The 23,092-nt window shown below is 38.4% G+C and overlaps 2 protein-coding genes and 1 non-coding gene across 7 annotated transcripts; all 3 read right to left on the bottom strand.

Annotated features, from left to right (window-relative positions):
- Positions 1–59: 59 nt before the first annotated feature.
- Positions 60–4,997, bottom strand: si:ch211-199g17.9 (uncharacterized protein LOC108180085 homolog). 4 transcript variants are annotated; one of them, XM_037092405.1, is made up of 10 exons: positions 4,881–4,997; positions 4,239–4,283; positions 4,079–4,141; positions 2,711–2,785; positions 2,369–2,416; positions 2,160–2,214; positions 1,141–1,230; positions 969–1,032; positions 761–827; positions 60–611 (listed from the first exon to the last, which is right to left on the bottom strand). In XM_037092405.1, exons 1-10 carry the CDS (start codon positions 4,900–4,902, stop codon positions 508–510), a joined length of 633 nt encoding a protein of 210 aa, XP_036948300.1. In that variant the 5' UTR covers positions 4,903–4,997; the 3' UTR covers positions 60–507. The 4 variants fall into 4 exon arrangements, with proteins under 4 accessions (XP_036948300.1, XP_036948302.1, XP_036948303.1 ...); XM_037092407.1 differs by lacking the exon at positions 4,881–4,997 and adding an exon at positions 4,381–4,677; XM_037092408.1 differs by lacking the exon at positions 2,711–2,785.
- Positions 2,971–3,103, bottom strand: LOC119017484. Its single transcript, XR_005074448.1, has one exon. It is a non-coding gene; the product is annotated as a U8 small nucleolar RNA (small nucleolar RNA).
- A 1,966-nt stretch (positions 4,998–6,963) lies between the features above and the next one.
- On the bottom strand, positions 6,964–23,092 carry grinaa (glutamate receptor, ionotropic, N-methyl D-aspartate-associated protein 1a (glutamate binding)). 2 transcript variants are annotated; one of them, XM_037092722.1, is made up of 7 exons: positions 22,858–23,092; positions 13,030–13,367; positions 12,544–12,662; positions 12,188–12,388; positions 10,149–10,277; positions 9,676–9,819; positions 6,964–8,888 (listed from the first exon to the last, which is right to left on the bottom strand). In XM_037092722.1, the coding sequence occupies exons 2-7, from the start codon at positions 13,331–13,333 to the stop codon at positions 8,739–8,741; spliced, it is 1,047 nt and encodes a 348-aa protein (XP_036948617.1). In that variant the 5' UTR covers positions 13,334–13,367; positions 22,858–23,092; the 3' UTR covers positions 6,964–8,738. The 2 variants fall into 2 exon arrangements, with proteins under 2 accessions (XP_036948617.1, XP_036948618.1); XM_037092723.1 differs by having other exon boundaries at positions 12,544–12,659.

Here is a 23,092-nt window from a genome sequence, read left to right as displayed (position 1 = left end):
GATGGTTGTACTGTTTTCATTTATAGGCTCATTGACATTCATAGAATAAAACCGTCACATTGAAATAACTTTGTAATTTTAAATATATGAACATTCATATCATCTCAATACACAATATTTTAGTAAGATTAACATAGGGTTATACAGGACACTGCTAGTGGCATTTACCTATCTACAAAACACCAGTCATCTGTCTCAGAATGTAAAATATTTCAGATATTATGAATACATCAAAATTGGCATAAAATAACAAAACAAACCCATGCCTCACCAAACAATTAATATAAAAACAACAACCGCATAGAGAAAAGAGAGAGTTTGGTCAACAAACTTTGAACTTGGAATTTCACTAGTGTAAGTTCATGTAATTGCATTTAATTTTGAGGTAAACCAAAGCTGTGGTTTTCTCCCCGAACCGGTTTTTGGAGGGACTCTGAGATCTAAGGTTTTTCACCTGATAAAATTATTACCTCTCATTTTCTAAAAACTTCCTGGAAACATGCGTTTTTACTCCTCCTGAGTCTCTGCCGCTGTTACTCTTTGCTGCTTCTGTTTCTTCACCTCTTCTAGCTCCTCATTGAGGCGATGCAGTTGAGCCAACTTCATTTGTTCTGTAAGAATCACAGAACAAGACCAGATCAAAGGAGTCGGAAATGGAAAACAAACACTTTATTTGTGCAAAAGCAAATGTTTTACTGTATGCATGCTTGCAATACCCATAACCCCAACCCATGTGCATAAATGACTGGAAGATACTTACCAGCTGATAACAGCTGAGATTTTATATTTTCAGCACTTAGTATTTCATCGGGGAGCATTTCTGGAGTCTAAACAACAATTCAAACAACAATAGTCATTAACAACATCAAAAACAGGTCACAATTTCATCATTCTATTTTTAAAAATGTAAGGAAAAATATAGACTGGGTAATATGTCACTCGTTTTTATATTAAATAGGCAAACTTACGAAGACGGAGTGCAGATTCCTATGCTGCTCTATCAATTGATGAAGTTGGTTTTCAAACTTCATCCTGCACAAACAAACAGCTTTCATTAAATTTAGACGACAATCACATGGTTATTCAATACGTTTAAAAAATATATATTATAAATCATTGCACTTTTAAGGGTTTATATACCGCTGCTTCCGGTGTTTAAGTTTGAATTCCTGGATTTCACATCTGTACTGTTCCAGCAGTTCGTCACTTTTCTTGTTCTGTTTTAACAGCCTGCAACACACAAACATACATGGTCAATTTAAGATTAAAAAAAAAAAGTCTGGAGACCTGGCACATGCTTTTTCAAACCGTTCAGTGTGTGTAATACTGGATACAATGTATCATCATCACATGATCCTGTGATAATAGTATAGTATAATAAGAGCTATGCCCTTCCTATGGATGTGGTGTGTAATAATCAGTGGCACAACACCTAAATGCTGCTTATTAGGAAAGCTTTTGTGAAAATATGCATGTGAGTTAAATACGACAATCAACATAAAATCTAGAAACAACACGTGAAAGCTGAAAAACAAAACAGTCAGAGTGAAAGTAAAATTGAACAGTTTGCAGAGGTGTCAGACTCACGTTTAAAGTCCATTTTTTCTGCCACCAACAAATCAATGATTGATGTTGTGGAAGGTGAAGATGCAATTATTAACTAATTAGCATTCATGCTAAAACAATAAAATCTTAAGGGTTTTACTAAAACTGCAAAGTCAATAATGTGAAGAGTAAGACACAAAAATATTCTAATTATAATTCCTTAAAATTCATCATGGTGAAGATAACTTAAGTCAATATATGACACTGAAAAAAAAAGGTACATTCAAATTATATCATTATACAAACTGGACATTAAAAAGTTCTATACAGACCGCACAGATAGTAAACTGAAGATTAACTTAGTAGACACAGACACTGCCAACATCAGGACCGGAGAAAACAATTTCAAGATGTCGTTGTAGAGATAAATAAGACAGGTAGATTTTGACAACTTTAACTAGGTTGAGTACTCAGGATTCTAAAATGAGAGGTTGCTGCCATCTAGTGTTACACATGACACACAATACATGATTGAGGTCTGTTGTTGATTCGTGTTCAGACTTCAAATGTCAGCAAAACACTGAAGGCACTCTGTAATGTGTTTTACTGCTCACCTGGCAGAGTCCTGCTCAGATTCCTCACACTGGAACTGCAGGTTCCTGCACAACTCTGGAGATACATATCACAGTAATTACGCAATCTTATTCACATTAAGTGTCTGTCTTTCATTTTTTCCCCCTGACACTGACACACCTTTAATAAAAACATTAACTACACAGCAACTACAAATGTGCAATTGTTTGCTAGCCTAATGTGTGTATACCTTCTTTTTCCTTATGGATTCCTTCCAGTTGGTAAGCTTCATTTTGCACTGTAAAAACAACAACAGCCAGCCTAGTGATAATATACAATTATACAATAAACATCATATAAACTATTTCCCCCGGGGATTAATAAAGTATTCTGATTCTGATAAAACATATTACACATAGCATAAACAGTTGCCTAAATTATAGTAAATACATACCAAATACAAACACAAAATACGTTACCTACTTTTACTGGGTCTTTGATTGCATGTCAGCAACAGGTACATATAGGAGGTACAATAAATATATTGCATGTAGATTAAAATAGAAGTATTAGTTGTGATCTTGTGTCTTACAAGTTGCTAGCTCTTTCTGCAAAGAGTCACTGACTGATTTGATGTCCTTAATTTCTTCTTCCAGGACTCTTTTACCTGAAATAAAGGACAGCGTAACTGTCACATGTTGTACTTTGCTTGTCATAAAGCAACATTCAGGGGTTGCTTGAAACATGAGATAGACATGCTCCATAGATAACATCTCTCACATATCCTTTTAAATGATATACCTACACTGTATTCATTCGGAAAAACTACATTTGTTGATGTTTACATGAATGATCAGAATGGGTCTTGAAGGGTGTTGCTGTTCCCAACAAGATGGAGATATTAATCATATCTCATGCATCTCCATTCATCATGTTCTGAAACTCCACGTATGGAGTAACAGGTAAGGATGTACCTTACTGACGATACTGAAATGTGGGTCACGGGACTGTTATGATCGTGGCGTACAGATGTCTTACTCATGGTTTTTCAATTCCCGTGGTAGTCTTCAAATTACACTTGCTATGTGTAGTTAAACGGCGTATTCTATCCTTGACATAACACTATTTTGAGCTAAAGCGGATTTTGATCTATATGCGACTATTTGTCTTAAACCTAAGAAGAAACGCAGGTCATTAGCATGTGATCGGCAGTAACAGCCTTCCCATTGGTGCACATTTGCAAAGCTTTCCTTCGATCTCAGGACCCCGTGTTGAAGCACTTTTACATTGTACGGGTAGTTTTCCTCTTAAGGACGGAGTACCCATGGCTCACATGGTCATTTCTAGCTAATATGGTTGAAATTAAAAGAAAAAGCAAAAAGCCTTCGCGACTTACTAGCGGAAGCGGAAGTGTCGCTTCACAAAGACTAACGAAAACGTCAAGATATTTACCTCACGTCATGCCCTGGCTAGGTTGCGAACTAAAGTTCGTGCCGACTAGTAAAGAATGGCGAATAAGCGTTTAAATTTAGATGATTAATGCTCATCCAAAAGAACAATCTGCTAATGGGACGGTTAAATAATTCGAACGAACCGTCGAATAGTTCAAAGACTGCACGCGCAAGAGCACTCGATTCATAACGAAGCCGGAAGAACGCGACGGTGATTTCTCCAGCTTCATTTGTGCCTTCTGCATGATGGAAATGCTTTACATTAAAATGTGAACGAACAATCCTAAAATCAAACAATACATCTCATGGGAAACATGGTATCTACATTAGGGACACTGCTCTACTAGAAAAAAAAAACGGATCACCTATTTGTCCGATAGATGTCGCTATTTGGTCTGAGTACGCCTGTAAAGTTATCATGTATGTCAAACAACTCTCTCATAAATACATGCTACACTGTGCCCATGACAATTCAAAGTATCTGTTTTATGAACCATTTTAAACACTACCTTGTTGAAGCCTCCTCAACTTGCCAAGCATCTGGTCAACTTTCACCTCCTGCATATCTTCATCTAACAGCAGGGTATGACAATATGCCAGCCTTGTTTGATAGTTTTTTTTTTTAATTATTATTTTCATTTGTACTTCGTGCAATTTCGACTGGTTTACCTTCTTTCAGTGGTGGAACATTAATCAAATCTTCAATGTTGAATCCTGTGACGAAAATAAAAGACATGTTTTAGATGACTGAAAAGTTTTTGTCTTACCTTCCCACCATGTTCCAAGTTAGCTAGCTTGAATTGTTACTCACGAAAGGTAAATCGTCACGTTTGGCTTAGTAGCTGTATGGTTTAACGTTAGGTGGGTTAACAATACAGCTACTTGGGGTTTTACCTCAGAGTGAGGTGCATTTGTAGAGACAAGAACAGGCACAGTCTCCACCCAAAGGTTATCTTCGCTAACCTTAGCTTACTAGCTAACGGTTAACTAACGTTTCCCCTTAGCTAACATCGGTGAAGTATCAAAATAATGTGTTGATATTGTAGCACCCAATTAACAGACATAGTTGATTTGTAACCCAGCTATAAAGGAAGACACTGAACGTTTTAGCCACCGTCTTTTTCTGTATAATAACAATAACGTTACTACCGTTTTATCAAGCATTTGCTAGTCAATGGTTACAACACGCAAAAAGTGAGTGGTAGACACTAACGTCGCCACTGACTGCAAATAAAGGTACTGCATTTTAAAATCCATAGAAAGTGGCCACTATAATGATGTATAGTTCAGCTCAAATCTACGCCATAGTACCTGCCGAATCGCTCATATTCATCCAGCCAGCTGAATATTCTCCTCAACTATCTGTCTGCAGTACCAACGTCTTCCCGTCCTTGCTGACGATTGGCGCCAAACACGTACAAACACATAGGTGCTCAAAAGAAAATATAAATATATATATATTTTTAAGAACTAATCATATTTATAGCTGAACAGCTGCAGGTTAAAGTTGTGGTTGAGCAGTGTAATGCTGGCATTTAACATAAAAAAAAAGAAATATTTTGAAAACAATGAGGATGTAAGGCTAATGATGGTTTGGGACTGCAGTAAGTTAGCCACTTCTGATTATTGTTGCGCCTGAACTAGAATAGTGTAAAATATGGTAAGCATGGACCTAGAGCTGGTCCTAAAAGATACATATGGCTTACCTGCTTTTGCTGATATGTGTTCTTTAGGAAGATTGAACGTTGTTTAATCAGGTGTAAGTTTTATTTTACCGATCGTTCATCAGACACATCCTAGTAACTGTTTACTCTGATTTTCTCCTTAATGGTATTAAACCCAGTTATTTCCACTGTACCTGTATGCTGAAATTTCACAAGAAAACACCCTCTCCTCTCTGTATGGAGTCTGTTCGTTTCTCATGTTTTTAAGGGGGCTTTATATGGGTGGACTTTTATTTAATTTATTTTTTTTCTTTTTTTTGTGTGTATGTTTTTTGATAGTTGATGTGGTCAAACCCCTAAATATTATCCCCTATCATGCATGAAATCTGGAAATATTGTACTTTAATTTCTTTAATTTTGACTGTATGGTCAAAACCAAGTTAAAAAATCTATGTTAGCCTGACTTTGACCTTTCACCAAACTCATTTCTTAATAGGTCAGTTCTTCATTATCATTCCATCGTCTTCCTGATGTCTTACTCTTTCACTGCAGCAATGTGGAGATAACTCACCTCAAAATTACCTCTAAAATGATTAAACTTTATCTATGTCATTCTGACCTTTGACCTTATGTTACATCACATAGCACAGCATTAAGCAACTTACCAAATCATATTTCAAATGTCCACTTTTACATTTGGAAACGCAATGTAGAACGTGTGTATAGATATATTTACTGACTGGAACTGACATCATGGTCGCTTTGTTAAGATAAATTCGCTTCCATTGTATGTTATCTTAGAAGCCTTCCGCCTGGCCATAGGCCTGTGATGGTGTCAAGTGTCCGCCAGGTGTCAGGTTTTCCCCTCACAATTAATCATAGCGACTGTTTTCAATGAGCTGTTGTTACACCTGAGAGATTAAAACACGTCTGGAGATGTGTTTAAGACACAAAGTCAAATTATATGATAAAGAGTCACATTATGAGATTCAAAAAAAGGTTAAAATTATAAAATAGAAAGTCACATTATGAGATTCAAAAAAAGGTTAAAATTATAAAATAGAAAGTCACATTATGAGATTAAAAAGTCAAAATCATGAGATCAGTCATCAAAATTATGAAATTAAGAATCAAAATGTATCTAATAATTATAATGTGATGGTCAGATTTGGTTATTTCGTAAACATTTCTTTCAGCTTATTTGTATCATTAACATGATTAAAACTAATATCATTAAAAAATGTAGTATTTGTGGTTACAATGATGGTTGTTGCTGACGTATTAATGACCCCCGCTGATCTGATGTCTTATTTCACTGCTCTCACTGGAGCTCAGATCTCCTCTTATGGGAGCTGAGCCCCCTCTGCCTCTATACGCAAGTGATGTAGTTGAGCTTTCATTGGCTCAACAGACTGACAGACGCTCCTGATGTGTCACTGTGATGATGAACAGTTCACACCACTTCCACCCAGGGCACAATCACAAGGTTAAACCCCAAATGAACCATATCACCGCAGTTTTACTAAAGGTTTTCTCCTCACAATAAATTATAACAATTTGCAATTTTGCACTACAACTTGTCACTCACTGGCCAACAAACATTAAACATGAGTGCAGTTTTTTTTTTTGAGAAAAATGTCTTCACAGGGGCTGGGGACGTGTCACTCTCTCCATCTTAAGTGCAGTTTCCTGTCAAGCAGTTGAAACAAAAATGAACACACAAAGTTGGACACCTTTACATCGTATTAGTTTTAATGAAAAGCGAACAGCAGTGTAGAGGAATGCAAATATACAATGCAAACAGACCTACAAAGCCCCCAAAGTACTTTTATCTATACACATCAAACCACTATGGGGTTCTATATACACATACACGTTAGATACAAACACAAGAGTTTAAACAAAAAAAAAAGAAAGAAAAGAAAGTCCAACAGGGCTGCCAAACAACACTGTGTCTCTCCAGAACAGGAATACCTGAACAGTGTGCATCATCAGCACATGCAATTGACGTACAGGGTCATGCAAAAGGTGAAAAATCAGAACAGAAGTTACACAATAAAAAAATCTTTATCTTTATGTTAAATATGCTATTCAAGTTGTGTGTTCACGAGGAGTGTTTTGGCCTCCATCCAGTGTTTGTTAAATCCTTCTGCCTGTCTCACCTTGTTAAGCTAGAGTGTAATCAGTATTTTACGGTTACACAATTAAATTCAATTGTAAATTTCCAAACAGTCTACGATTTGTTTTGCACAACACCAGCTTATATGCCACCTCAAAGCAATCCCGTTATCTACACCAAGCTCAATCAAAATAAATTAAAAGTACCATTTCCTTCAAGGCCGGTGTTATTTAATCCAAACGCTTGGTATAAAAGTGGTCAGAAATCCCAATTAATCAACATCGTTTCACATTTGTTATGAGAAAATAAAATTACAGCACTACTGTAAATGTTCACGTCACGTTTTTGACCAGGTGAGAGGAAATAACTGAGGACAGTAAAGGAAAAAAAGGTAAGGAAGAGGGTGAGGGGACATCTCAGCTTTGGAATCATATAAATAATTTCAGAACAAAAGGTTTCTTCCTTTTGAAAAGATATTCCGTAAGAATATATAGCTTAAATGTATTGATATATGTTCATGTTTGTCATATACATCCAACACTGACCTTCATTCTTTTTCCATTAAAATATTGAAGTTACTGTACTGGGTAAGCAAAGTTCTGATATCAGAGCATATTTTTCCCAAAAAGCAACACATCCATTATCACTTGAGCATGCCTTTCAGGGGGCAGGTGCGACATTGGCATCATATACAGTAATACACTTAATTATTTACAGCTGTTAGAAGCAAGCTAGAGGTGTGTGTTCCTCTGGAGGTTCTGAAGAATCATATTACATCTTTATTTGTGTTTTCACTGTTGCCATGCAGTTACTTTACACCAGCTGGTTGAGAGGGAAGGATACGTTTAACAAACAAATTGGTGAGTATTTCTAGCATCTTCTTCTCTTCAGGCAAAGCTGGTTTACATCAATATCAAGCACTACTAGTATCTTCCCGACTCTTCTTCTGTTTAATCTCTGCAGCACGGCAAGGCTGAGTGCCAAGCACCCACAGGGTAACATGTATTGTACTGCATGTGCCGAGCCAAACTGGAGGATGGGCGATAGGTAATGAAGACATAATGTTGCCATCTGTGTTGGCAGAAGCAGTGGACAGTTACAGCAAGTAGAGTGGTCAAAATTGAGGGAAAGACAGATTGTTAGGTTCTGTCATTAATGACATGACTTGTTAAATAGTGTTCCTCTTAGTAGCTGCATTTTATGATGGGCTGCATCTGCTCCACAGCCCGACCACCTGTTTAAAATAAATAAACAACCCTATGTGTGATAAGAGAAGGAAACAATTGTGATGAAGAAATAAAAAGGAGTGGAAAGGTCATGTTAGCAACATTTCACAATAAAGGGAGGCATTCTCTATCTCCCTCCTGTTGTCTTTGAGGTGCAGCCTTATTCGCGGGAGCGTCCCACAATAGCCAGGATGTAGAGGAAAATGTTGATGATGTCAGTGTAGAGGTTGAGGGCGGCAAAAATGTACTCCTCTGGACTCAGGGCCAGCTTCTTGTTGCCCAGGAGAAGCTGAGTGTCCACAGCCAAAAACTGCAAAGAAAGAAAAGAAAAAAAGATAGCATTAGTCATTTCAAGAGATTTCTATACGTTGAGTCCACAGTAAGTATACAGGAACACAATACCAGCAGTGGCCCAGAGATAATTTGAGTTTGAAACCTCTGTTTTAGATTGTAACGTCCACCGAATATATCCATAATACTGTTATGAACTAAGGCAATAATACACATTCATCATAGATGCATCTAAAGCTGAATTTTTATGATGAAAACTAAGTTGCATATGCTCATCTTGAAAAAGTTTTTCTGTCAAAACAACTGAACCTGGCTCCAGAGAAGTCCTATCACATCGCTCTCTCTTCCCTTAGTGAATATTCTGGCCCTAAACACCAGTTCTACCTTCTATATAATAAAAGGTTCATAGTGTTTTAGCAGCTGTTTTGGTTGAGTTTGTTTCTCATGGTGCATGATTTTATATTCAGATCTTTATAACAAAGTTACTGCCCCACTTTCCTCTTACTAAGCATCTTTTCATAACTGGTTTGTGCTTCACTTTTTCATGTTCTGCAGATGTAATTATCTCTTATTGAGCAGAATAAAGTTCACTGGAAGGTAGAACACTGTCTGTATGCCAATGGTGGTGACTGCCATCACCCTACAAATATCAAATTACCCAGCTGGTAACTAATTAAGAGCGATGACATCAAAGTGACCATTACTGTTGCACTAAATCTGAACTTTTCAGCACAAAAATAGCAAAGACAAGAAAAGCCACTGGCATTATCATTAATTCTCAAGGAAACTATGAGTGTGAAACTTACGCAGGTGAAGAGCAGGGCCCCCAATGAGGCGTAGACGATGTGCAGGATCTTGTGACGGATGAAGATGCAGAGGAAGGAGAAGAGCAACAGCACGATCAGGCACACAAACAGCACGCCCCGACAGGAAGTGAAGTCATACTTGCTCTGTGGTGAAGAAGGAAAGGCAAGTGGTTGGAAAATATGAGCTGGCCCACCACTTTAAATGCAGCCATAAGACACACAGATATTCTTTTTGGTTATTAAGCTTTAACGAATAGCTATCATTCTAAGTGATATGTTTGTGCAACAATGTGCTTTCAGTGGGCAGTGAGTGGGAATGACCCAGTTGCACACTTTACTCAGAAAAAAATAAACCAGAGGAAATTCTCACATTAGCCTCCCTAACACCTAAAATAACCAGAGGGATCGTGTTTGTCTGTCTGCTTGTAGACATTTAAAAATATTTATTCAAACAGCTGTTTGTGTGTGCTGACCTGTAGTGAGAAGAGGACGACAGTGAAGCAGACCACTGCGGTGATGCCCACAGCCATGATGACGGTCTCCGTGTCATAGAAGCTGGCGATCATACCCACCATGTAGGAGAGACTCAGGGTCAGGATGGACTGCAAGACAAGGAAAACACACAACCAAATGAACACAGTTTACAAGTTGTAGATTCAGGTGACAATTTTAAAGCACCCCTTTGAAGGATGTGTCTTAGCCGCATCGAAAAAAACCCAAAAACAAAACAGTTTTAAAAGTTTTTAGAGCTTACGAATCTTAAAATGTATATGCGTACAACTTGCGACCTAGGAATGGGAGTGCCAGGGTATATGTAGCTCATGTTTACATACATCTTGTCAACTAGTGTGGCAAATATAAAACTACTGACACACATTTATTGATATGGACTGTATTACTAGCGCATAGAAAAACATGTATTGGCAACCTGTTAAATGGACTTCTTCTGCACCTGCAGTTCAGGTCAATTAAAGGATTCCATCCACAAGCAAACAGCTATCAATGAAAGGTTTTGATTTGCCTTATTTCACATGAAAATACTGAACAATTACCAACTTGAATCACTCTACAACATAGGCTTTTTTCACAGCAGACAGTAAAACCAGTTCCTTTCCTATAAGTCAGACTAACAGCATAAACGATGATGGCTCTGCTCTATTTACTGTCCCAGTGAGTCATGAGAGTGTGACAGTGAGCAAGCATGCACCATCAGCACTCTGAAAGCGAATCAGCTCAATGGAATTGGGCCATCATTAATTTAATTATTTACACCTGCACTTCTCCAGCTGTGGAATGTCAAAATATCTGCTTTGGAATAAGCCTTTTTATATTTGCACTGTTGTTCAATCTATTTACCACTGCCAATTGACAAGTGCAGGTAAAATTACCCAGAAATGTGTTTAGTTGGTTAAATAAGGCAATGTCAATATTTCCTACAGCTGATTCACAAGGAAAGTCTTCCAACTACAGTCCAGGCTTCATGCCTGACTTCAGGGCTGTAGTTTCAACTTCAAACACTCTACATCTTCTTTGTTTTAGATCAAATTAATTTGTTTGACAAATCACATGCATGAATTAACAGTTTGATAAACAGATGAAAAGTAGTGCATTTTTTAAAATTACATAATGAATTAATGCAGTTTCTCAATTTAAGTAATTGTACATTAAAATGTTACTGCTGGGTCTACAAACATGACTGCCTTCAACAGTGTGAGAACACTATTTATTAATACAGTTATTGTATAGTCTCCGTTTAATCAAGATCCCAGTCAGACTTGATTCCATTGCTCTAAATAGACATAGGTGAATGTCAGTTTATAATATATTCTTTATATTCTGCCTTTTCAGAATTTTTAGCCCACAAGTATCTCTATCACCTGACTGTTACATCAGTTGCACCTTATTCAATTTCTTTATGTTTCTATTTCCACCACTGCCTACTCAGTTTCTCCCTCACTTCTTTCTCCTCTCTTCTTGTCCTTCATTCACTCTACAGAAATATAAAAAGCATCCATCCAACAGCCTGAGGCTTTTTATGTCTGACAGGTCATCAAGCACAACTTGCAGAAACGTTCATATACTTAATTACATTCATTTTGAAACAGAGAAGTAAATGTGGGGAGAATACGGGTTAGGAGCTGTAGCATTCCACACATTCAAGATAATTACCTAGCAAAGTACATATAGTGGAGGGTTAAAATAACACAAAATAACTTAATGGTTCATAAATACCTATGTACTTTGTGGTCTTTAAATGACATATTGTTATTTGATGAAGCACCTATTAGATTTCATATTCATATTCTGATTACATTGGGCTCTCAGTAGACAGCTATAGCTTTCCTTTCAGATTGTTGTGCATATTTTTGTGTTTTGTGTCATTGTACATTGATATGATTCCACAGCATGTACATGTCATAAGGTATGATTCTCTACATTTATCATAAAAAACACACTTTTACAATGAGTAATCCATTCTTCTATATGATTTGGTATTATGCCAAGTTCTTACAAGTGCGACCAAGTTCCAGGGGTGCTTGCGGCGGAAGTCTCCACAGCAGCTGAGGACGATCAGAGACACAAAGAAGACTGCATAGGACACATAGTATGTCCATGGATTTTTTCGCACAAAGTCCTTGGCCTCACCGACGAAGGTGAAGACAGCAACGAAGGAGAACGTGACCATCAGCTGCACTGTGAGAACCATGAAGACCTGGTGGGAAAGAGGAATTAGGCTGTTTTTAGGTAAAAATGATGTTTACGTGGTATTTCAAATGACAATGATCAAATGATGAATACACACATTACATTCTCTATCTGCTTCTTTAACAGACTGATTCAATCTATTTCCCACTGTAAAGGACCTACTTTTCTGATGAAGGCTTGTCGGATGTTCTTGTCCTCAAAGCCAGAGTTGGTGAACTCTTCATTGTCATAGTAAGATGGAGGCCCATCACCATGGTAACCAGGGCTGCCAGCAGGTACTGCTGAACAACAACAACAGTATGGCAGTTAAAAAAACAGATGGTATAAAACTAGGCTTAACAAATGGAAACATGTCTGTGGTGTTTTCAGCACACTCTGATCGTAATATTGATCATCTCATTGATTGCCCAGTTGTCCGTGTCCAGTCTGGTCTAAAGTGAAACCCATCCAATTTCACATTGAAAACTGACACAGCTTTATGAAGCAAAGAAGAAATGAAAAGTTTGGAAAAGTAATAAATGAACACAAATTCACATTATCCCTATGAAAGCAATTCAAATTGCATTATTTTGCTCACTTTCATAGGAATAAGGTGGCCTAGAAAGGTAAAAATCTTTTCGGAAATGCCACAAAACTTCAAACACTCACCTGTAGGGTCACCAGGAAAGCCTGGCTGTCCGGGTCCTTGCTGGTAAGGACCCTGAGGGTAGGGTCCTTGTGGGTAGGGCATCTGAGGGTAAGGCATTTGAGGGTAGGGACCAGGGGCAAACCCGGGACCTGCCTGTGGGAAGCCTGGCTGTCCATAGCCAGCTGCTGGTGGGTACGGTCCCCCTGGGGCTTGGCTATAGTTGGGAGGGGGCATGCCGAACCCTGGCTGAGGTGGTCCATAGACGTTGTTATGTAATGGGTTGGTCTCACCCATAATTGGGTATCCACTCTTGTCCTGGGACATGGTGAGGGGGAAGGCTCACTTCACTGCTAACAATCTATAAGAAAAATAGAAGTAGTATTAGGACTGCATCTGTATATAGCCCAAACACAAACATACATTAAACAGATAAGGAAATTTAAATCTAAATCTTGTGTTCACACAATGACTATTCCCACAATTTTGTCATCTTTATTCCATCTCAAATGTCCCAGAGGAAAGCAAAGGAAAAGTAATGACAGCACACTATCTAGGCCAAACTGGCAGAGACACAAATGCCGCATCTGCCTGATTAAAAAGCTGACAGGCAATCAAACAATGCAGCAGAAAGAGAGGCCAGAGATACGAAGCAGAGCTACAGCACATTGCCTTTTTGTTTCAAAAAATTAATTCCGGCGAAATTAAGCACTGTTTTACCTACCTTTTATGGATTTATTTTGATTCTGCTAAAATATGCGTTTGATTCACTCTATTACAATTTGATAGGTTAAAGAAGCGAAAAAAAAATGGACATGGAGGAGCAAAATGTTCAATGGCTTACAAGGCTTTTAGGAGGAAAAAAAGGGCAGTCTTAGAAATGCAGGCTGCTGGGGAACAAGAGAAAAACAGAGGAAACCCCACAGGCTTTTTCTACGACAAAGACTGCTGCAACACCTGCCTGGGAATACACAGAGGCTACAGGGCATGAAAAGCTTCTTGCTGTAATCAAGGCTTTGAAGGCGAGGCAGAAATGGATCAGGGAGATGTGCAACCAGAGGATCAGAGAGAAGAAAACAACAAAAAGGAGTTTCACGCTGAGATCTGAATGTCTTTATAGGTCAGTAATGGCAATTTGGTTGGTAATTGTGAGATCATGATGATGAAAAAATAGAGTTGATAAAATTAATGTGTTGATTTTAAATAAAGAAATTTGCCCCAAACCTGCAATAAAGATTAAAGCCTCTTTGTAATTTTTTATATCAAAGTAGTAGATAAAAGTATATTGCAAAGTATATTTTCATCATAAATAACCACAACAAAAGTGAAGTTGCCAGTAGGGATACTTAGTGGGGAGGCCTGGGGCCTGTTACACGCAGCAAGTCTGGTTTAAGTTTAGTCTGTCTGTCTGTGGTGTCTGGCTTCACTAAGCCTAAATGATACTGCAAAGGTGGTTATCTTATCTGGCTATGTTAACTATATACATGAAGCAGAAGCATGTGATATTAAGTGATGTAAAAATGATGTAGACAATATATCCACATGACCATAATACAACAGCTGAAAAAAATGATATCCAAATATAAAAAAGTAAAGTTAGGCTACTTATGCAGAGAGGAAATGATCAACAAGAAGAGAAGAAGTTGTTAATGAGTTTACACTCATTGTGTGGTATTTCACTGAAAAGCATTAAAAGCAAAAGCTCCAATGTCAGAAAATAGGCTACGGGTTAGAGAGTGAGAATTGAGTCACACTGCTCTGGGGGAGACGGCTAGGGGAGGGGCATTTATCTGTTACGGCTGACTTTCTAGGAACATCTGAAAACACATCTCACCAGCATTGGCTGCTAGAGGAAATCCTGTCTATAACACTGCAGATTCAGGGAGTGAGCTGAAAGAGGTACAAGGGGCTGAACACTAAATGTGTCATAATAATAATAATAATAATAATAATAATAATAATAATAATGTGCATTAAGGTAGATATTAAACCACCTCAGCTATCACTATCAATTAATCTGATGATTATTTTCTAAAATTTCTCATTTCATCATTTTGTGTAATAACTGTCAGAAAATAGTAAAAACAAATACCCACACTCAGCGTTCCAGTGTAAAATGTGACATAATTAAAAATCGCAATATGTCCAACTACAATATCCAACTCCTGCAAGCTGCTATCTTTGAAGGCAACGCGTGTGACAAACCGGCATTATGGTTGCTCTGACCTACCAAGTCTACTATCTAAATTGTGTGAAAATGTGTTTAGTTGGTACAGACTCCACATTATAATAATTGTAATAGCTTTTTCCGGTGAAAATAAAAATTGAGCATTTCCACTAATTGTGAATCACATAACAATAGGCCTGTCACGATAACAAATTATGCTGGATGATAAATTGTCCCACAAATTATTACAATAAACAATAATATTGTCGATTTGAGACCATTTTTCAACTAATATAATCATAATGGCAAAATAATGCAAGTACACCCTTTCAAAAATCACTAAACTTTTATCTCTAAAGAATATTCAACATTGGAATTGAAGTGTGAAGAAGACATTTTACATATCCAAAATAAACAAACTGAACAACTACAAATAAAAAGGACTCTCAGTCCCCGCAAAACTTGCACTTGAATTACACACAACCAAAAACAATAACCATAACCCTTTAGTTTGATATCTTTCACGCTGTACAGTTCTGGAATTGCCATTTGTGACACTTATGTTCTCCCAGGCAATTTGTACTGGCTATCAAATGTTTGCAGCATTTGTCGAAATGCCGGCTTTTCGATGGTATTAAAGGGCTGCATCTCTTTAGCGATGTAGCGAACTACATTGTCTGTGAGTGCGCACCATTTTGCACTGTCCTGTTTGTCTTTTGTTTGATGACTAAACGCCCCAATGATTGTGGACTGTCAGGAAAACAGAGATCAGAATCAGAATCAGAATCAGATTCTGATTTAGTTGTAGTTTTTTTCCCAGCTGGGAAAACTGCATCAGATGATTATACTTTAGGTGCAGATGCATGTTTGTTGTATTGCCACTTATAGTTGCTACTGTTACAACAAATGCGATATACCGGCTCGTCTAGGTCAAGTGGTTCACCATTCGGTTTGAATCCGAAGTGCTCCCACACAGCAGCTGTCGCGTTTGGCTTTGAAATCAATTCTATCTTTGTTTTTATTCCATCAAATCTCAACTAGTGTTACCTCTGGCTTGCTACTCCTCATGGGGCTCTCATGCTGCACTCTGTGTTATGTCAGGGACAGGGTCCCGCCTCCCCACACAGAGACAAAGAGTGACTGACAAGAGGGTTCACGTGAAAGATATGAGGAAAGCAAACAAGCATGCAAATGGCAATTATTGAGGCCGGCAAAATTATCGAGCTCATTTTCATATATTGTACGATTAACTGATTATTGTGACAGGCCTACATAACAATCGAGTTATCTGTCAGGCAGGTGGAGGTGGTAATGGTGGTAGGGGACTTTTGGTGGCAGAATTGAATCAACCCCTGAACTGTGGTGTTGTACAACTTTCCCAATAACAAGGTTCAACCAGGGGTCTAATGGATCTGTGATGAAAACTGTCAATACCACATACTGGCTTTATGGACTACAGCCAGCAGAGAACATGAAGCAGTGATAGATGGTGCGTGAGGAATGAAAAGACAGCAATTACTGTCCATCTTCCCAAGTGCTGACTGTGTTACCATGGACACAGGTGGTGACTTGGTAACTAAATGTATTACTAATCTGATTTGCTTGAGGAAGACACCTGTCATATTGGCCATTACTGCAGGTCCCTGCCCCCACTGGGCCCCTCCTACACAAGGTCAACAAGTGTCCTTTATATATTGCACTCTACAGCACTAATGAAGCATGTAAAACGTGAGAACAAGGATCGCTCTGCAAGTAAGCTCAGATTTACAGGGTTGATTAGTGAGTTCATATGTGCTGTGCAGGTTTCATGAAAAAGGCCTAGGATCCCCAGAGGAAAACTTGTGCTGAGCAGGATGGGAGCCAAAGCCATTCCCCTAATTGCTGACTTAAAAAAAAATAAAAAAGAGCCTGAGCAGACGGCAGACAGACTTTACAGTGGTGCATAGACCTGTGAGCGTTTACATATGCGAACACAAGCAAACACTCTCAGTTCTTGTCTGTTTCCTTCACACACACTCAACAAATCAAAGGAATACACAGACATACAAAAATACACATTCAGTAGCAGATTAGAAAGTACAAATCTATTGAACGTTCTAATACGCCCTCCATCCATCCCTTCTTTCCAGGCCACACTGAATTAACGGTGAGCGTTATGCAACACTGCTCTATTCTCCCTGGCAAACACATCAAGACTCCAATGTGTGTCCTCATGATCCCCCTTCTGTCCATCACCAGGACAGTGCAGTGAGAGACTGCAGAGAAACATGTGCTGGCTCTGCTTCAAACTGACAGTCTCCATTAAGTTCAAAACAGATTATAACACTTATCAGAGGGGCCAAATCCCTCCAGCTCTCTACACAACAATGGGTGTGTAAGGGGTGGGGGCAGTAAAGACAGTACAGCAGTTTCTCTGAATTACTTGAAAAATCTGTATCATAATCAATATTGATAGAGTCTACTGTCTTGATCTGACATGACAAACAGACTGCTCAATATGTCTGCAACCAAACAAAGGTTTTGTTTGCTTGTGTCAAATAAAGGACTTCTGTAGACTAAACAAACATGGAGATGCATTGGAGTAACCCAAGAGTCTTTAACTAATCATGTGAAGCTCACAGTCAGAGCATGTGATACCCTCCCTGTCCAATGACCATGTAAAGCATTTAAGTTTGTAACTTGGGAAAGTATTTTCTTTCCATGCTTGGCAACAAGGCTGAAAACATTATTTTTTTCCCAACCAACAATCCAAATCTCAAAGATATCCTGTATTAATGCACAACAAAGGAAAGCAGTAAGTAAGTCTCAGTAAATAAGTTTTAAAAAGGGAATAAGGGAATTATTCATTAAATGTTTTTAACTCAAATACATACTGATGATCAAAATAGTTGCAGGTTATTTTTCTGTAAATCATTTAAGCTCTACTGTCATACACTAGTTATCCATCACATGGGGGCAAACTCTTCAAAAAACATCAATAACTCATTGTGTTTAGAGCAATTTAAAGAGCTATTTAGGGCATCTTCAGAATCATTTGTTTGGAAGACAGAAATCTGTAGAATAATATCATGGTATGATTATACCATTAAAGCCTGATGTTTAAGAAATTCAATCAACAATAAATTAATTATCCCCAATTTGAATCTTTATTCATATGTCAAAATTTTAACAAAAGCAAAAGATGATCTTAACACTGACAGTTTTTCAGCACTGAATTCATTTGAACTGGTCTGTTGATAGCTTTGCATTCGTTTATAATGGATGACTTCCATAAAAGATTATGCAGCCAAGAGAATGGGACACTGATGTTAAAAATGCACATAGTCACAGCCACTAGTTCAGCAGAGATGGATCTGCCTTTGACAACAAATGTATGTATTATAGTGAATGAGTTCAATGAAAATTGATGTTTATTGAAATAAATGGTTGTGTGTGCCTCCATCAATATACAGGCAGTAATAATGTTACAGGAGGCCTCTATGCTCAAATGTGTAATTGTCTGCCAGCAGGGGGTGTAGTGCTGTTACTGATGCAGACTGGTAGACAGCAACATCAGCAAATTAGTGAAAAATGGGTATTTGATCCAAGTCAAAAAGTGTAGATAAATCAAAATACAAACAATTAAAACCTTGGTCAAAGAACACTTTCATAAGAAAGAATGGAAAAAAAAGGTTAAGGCACTTCAGTAAAAGACATTAAAAGATATGGGAGTACCCTTATCTCCAGCCACTTATCTCACAAGTACACATGGTCAATTCAAAAACTGCAACAGTTTCACCTCCATGTCTGTCAGGGGTGAAACTGAATACAGTCAGTATCACCGTTTTTTTCATAAAGTGGTGAGTCAGTTTGAATCGGGCAGCTTTACAAGCATTACGTGGGAGATTTCAAATCCTCTTAGGAGAGACGCCCCAACGCTATGGATAACAGTGCCACCATCTCTGGCCTCTGCTGATAGCAATCGCTGGGGGAATTAGGTTAAAGGGGGGGGATTCATTGGGTTGGCCAGAGAGCCACGTTAACACAATTAGGCTTGCACAATACCCATATACAACATGCTATGTGCATGCCTGAGCGACACCAGGAAAAACAGAGACAAAACAGGAACAGACACACAAAGCAGTGGGGCCTACACAGAGGTCCATGTGCTAAAATGTGGCGCCAAAATTTGTTGTTGTAGAAGTAGTGCTATTTAAAAGGATAACTCAAATTAAATAAAAATACGTCACACACACTAAAGTATGAGTCATACAACTATTGAACAATACTTTTTAAAAGGGATGCATGACTATTTTGACAGACATTATGATTGTGATATGATTCATGATTAGTGGGAATCATCACAAGTTTCATTTTCATTTAATAAACTATCAAAAGCATGATGATGTGACATTTGTTGGGGTCGATAGCAATGTTTTCATACATTTAGAGAACAAGTTTCATATGCCCGGGCATCTGATGCACTACAGTACTTCACTGTAGCGCCAAAACCACAGCTTCTGCAAAGTGAATAATGCATTTTTTTTAACAGTACGGTTTAGATAATATTTTGATTAACTGTGCAGCCCTAGTGCAAACCAACACCTAAGACTACAGTGAGTGATATCTTGAGAAGTAAAATGCCACAGGATGAGTGACCTAGCTACGTGATAGCAGTGTTGCAATATGTGGGTGGTAATAAATGTTCCAATGGTTGTTTCACACACCAACAAAAGAACAAGCTGAATATTAATCAAACTCCTCAAAGCACTCAGAAGTGCACAATAACAGTTTGAGTTCTATTATGAAATTGTCACTTGGACCACCTGGCAGATAAATCCTTTACTGTGCCACTGGCAGCCTATCTGCCAACCAATGCAGCAGTCTGGCAAGATATTGACATCGTAGCATGCCATGTCAGCAGCAGCTCTGGCTATGTCAAACCTGCAGACACCTCGACCTGTGACAGATGGCTGCACTTTAGGTAGGTTAGCATCATGTAGCAACACACTGCTGCCACTGTGAAAGAAATCTTAATATTTCTTCATAATAGGACAGATATTGGTGCTAAAATTAAAATTAAAAAATGTGTGTTTTCTTGCGCGTGCACTATCTTTCTCATTATAACAGAATGTAAACGTATAGCTAAAATATATAATAAATAAAAGCTTAAAATCCTTTTCATGTTTCTCATTATCACAGCAATATGTCAAACATTATAACCATATAAACACTTTTTTTGTTAAAGAAAAACAAGACACGAAGGCAAACTGAAGGCATCTTGTTATCTAAATAGTCCAGGTGGTAGCAACACACTGCCATAGAACAGGCATAGCTTTAACAAAGCACAACTAATTTAACACTAGCTTAGAGCTGAATTCGACAATTTACTCCTTACAATGTGTAAGCAGTCGCCAGCTTCAGAAGGCGGTGTTGGCAAAAAGGCTTAGATTCATTACTCTAGTCAATATAAGCCCACTGATCCTCCCAAAATCCAAATGTTACCAACAAGGACTCAAGTGTGTATGCAGAAAGGACTTATCCAAACTGTTAAATACCCCACCTCTCCAAAACTCCATCAACAGGAAAACAGAATCAGGTGCATAAATGCTTTTTGCGGGATACTGCAGTTATTGTATGACTGCAGTCGGAATTCAGTAATCCTTGACTCAATCTAAGTCTCTTTCACAGCCAGATGGTGACAGAACAACAGAAACATCCGCCAACGTCTACGAAATGATTATCCACAAGAGTTTCACTGCAACCCTCAGCATTAATCAAACCAATGATCATTCACAGTCCTTTGCTCAAGAAATCAGGACGCTGTCACCATTTAAGCACAGGAAGTCATGTAAAAGTGTATCATAAGGAGAGAAAACTAAGTTGCTCTGCATGGCCTCATGCATGTCCTGCTAACAAGCTGTAAGGAGACAACAGACAGGCTGTTTGTCTGAGCTGATGAACATCATGGTCAGGTAATTTCCTGTAGCTTCAGTCAAATCAGGACAACCAGACTAAATTAATTCTTCAAAACTTTAAACACTGTGAACCTAATGATAAAAAACAATGTATAGGAGAGCTGATAAGGTCAACATAGGCGCTGGGCTGTGAAGAGCAAAGGGCAGTTTATGATAAAGGGAGGCAACGTATATCTGGATGTGTGTGGATTTTTTAGACGAAAGCCTTGCATATGTTGATAGCAACAACACATACCTACATTATATGTGTGATACAGCGTCAATGTTCTCCAATCAACCATCAGGTCTCGCTATTTAATCAACATCAGTTTCTCAATTGATTTTCTGTAAAACTTAGAACATAAATTAAAGCAGGGCTGCCACTAATCACTATTTCCATTACAAATAAGTGAGTGCATTACTATGCTCAATTAAGTAAATGAATCATCAATCAATTAATAAGAAATGTGTGATAGAAACTGTCCACGATCATGTCTTTAAATATCTTGTAGTGTCAGACCAACAGTCCAAAACCCAAAGACACTCAATAACAATGATATTAATCAGAGAAAAGTGGAAAATCCTCACATTGGAGAAGCAGGAACTAGTAATATTCAGCATTCTTTATTTTTTAAAAAAATTACTTAAATGATCAATAGATGAACAACATAATTGCCCATTTAGTAACTGATAAATAATGTATTGATTTTACTTTTATTAGCATAATAAACATTCATGTATAAATACAGTATGAAGTATAGACAGCTGTGTTGTGCTGTATAGGCAAATGTCTAGAGCTCCAATTAACAATTATTTTCAAAATAATGCTTTTTTAGATTAACAGAATAACTGACATGATCAAGTACCAGCATACAGTGACGTAAGACTGGCACTATTTTGTCAAAAACTTTTATTATAATAGAGATTAAGTTTACAATTAAAGGAAAGAGCAGAAAATCCTCCCATTTGAGAAGCTGGGAATGTTGGGCTGACTAGAAATACAATGCTGTCAATATTTGCTGGTTAAAATATGAAGCATTTACAGCAGAAAAGAGCGACATACTTTAACTACATGTAAATAACAGTCTCTTAAACATATCGAAAATGCAAAGGAGAGTAAACGAAAACAGCAATCTGTGCCAAACGGATGGTAAGACATCTATTTAGAGCAGACGCACGACTGCAAACCGAAACAGTATAAACAGAGAGCCTCGTTTTCATGGTGCACCTGCTGCGGGCGAGCCTCCGTCTAGGCCTCAGCAGCGCAGATAAATGCGACACTGCGTTCATATATTACATCAATTTACCTAACATTAGCCTGCACCTAGCAAGACCGCCAGTGTCGCAAAAACAACGAAATGTATTCAAAACTAGTGGATATATCTCGATATCCCCGCTCGGCGTGATGAATCCCGTTAAATAAGTTATGATTTTAGGAGGATGACCACCCGCAGCGCCCCCACGTTTACAGTCATAAGCCTTCGGCTGCCCTTTAAAGCCGCATTTATCTTATTTGAGCATTATTTGCGTGTCGACACGAGCTAACGGTTATCTGCTTTGTTCAACTGCCGCCCGCTATCTTTGCTGACGCCGAGCGACTGTCGGCGACAGGCAGACCGTTGCTAGCCAAAGAACGCCGCGCTCCGGAACCCCAACAAAACTGCAGTTACGACGACAAGACGTTCCTCTCTGCTAACGAACCACTCTCACACGCTGTGAATGTCACCGCCGAACCGCAGCACCCGTACCTTTAAAGTGTTTTCTCCTGGTAGCTGTCGACATTAACGCTCCCTCCTCCTCCTCCGGCGCTGGACTGAACAACTGGGTCGAGAGCCGCTGACGACACCACACGACGCCGTCACGTGCTGTGTGGGAATCTCCGACCGAGAGACTGGAGCGACTCGATTTGTGTCAGCTCACAGTGACGCAGTCTTTTTTGTAACGTCTCTGGAGAGAGAGAGATGGCATGTGCAGAGGTCTGAG

Source organism: Acanthopagrus latus, chromosome 3 (assembly GCF_904848185.1).
Source record: "Acanthopagrus latus isolate v.2019 chromosome 3, fAcaLat1.1, whole genome shotgun sequence".
NCBI lineage: Eukaryota > Metazoa > Chordata > Actinopteri > Spariformes > Sparidae > Acanthopagrus > Acanthopagrus latus.
This window is presented reverse-complemented; position numbering and strand designations above follow the sequence as displayed.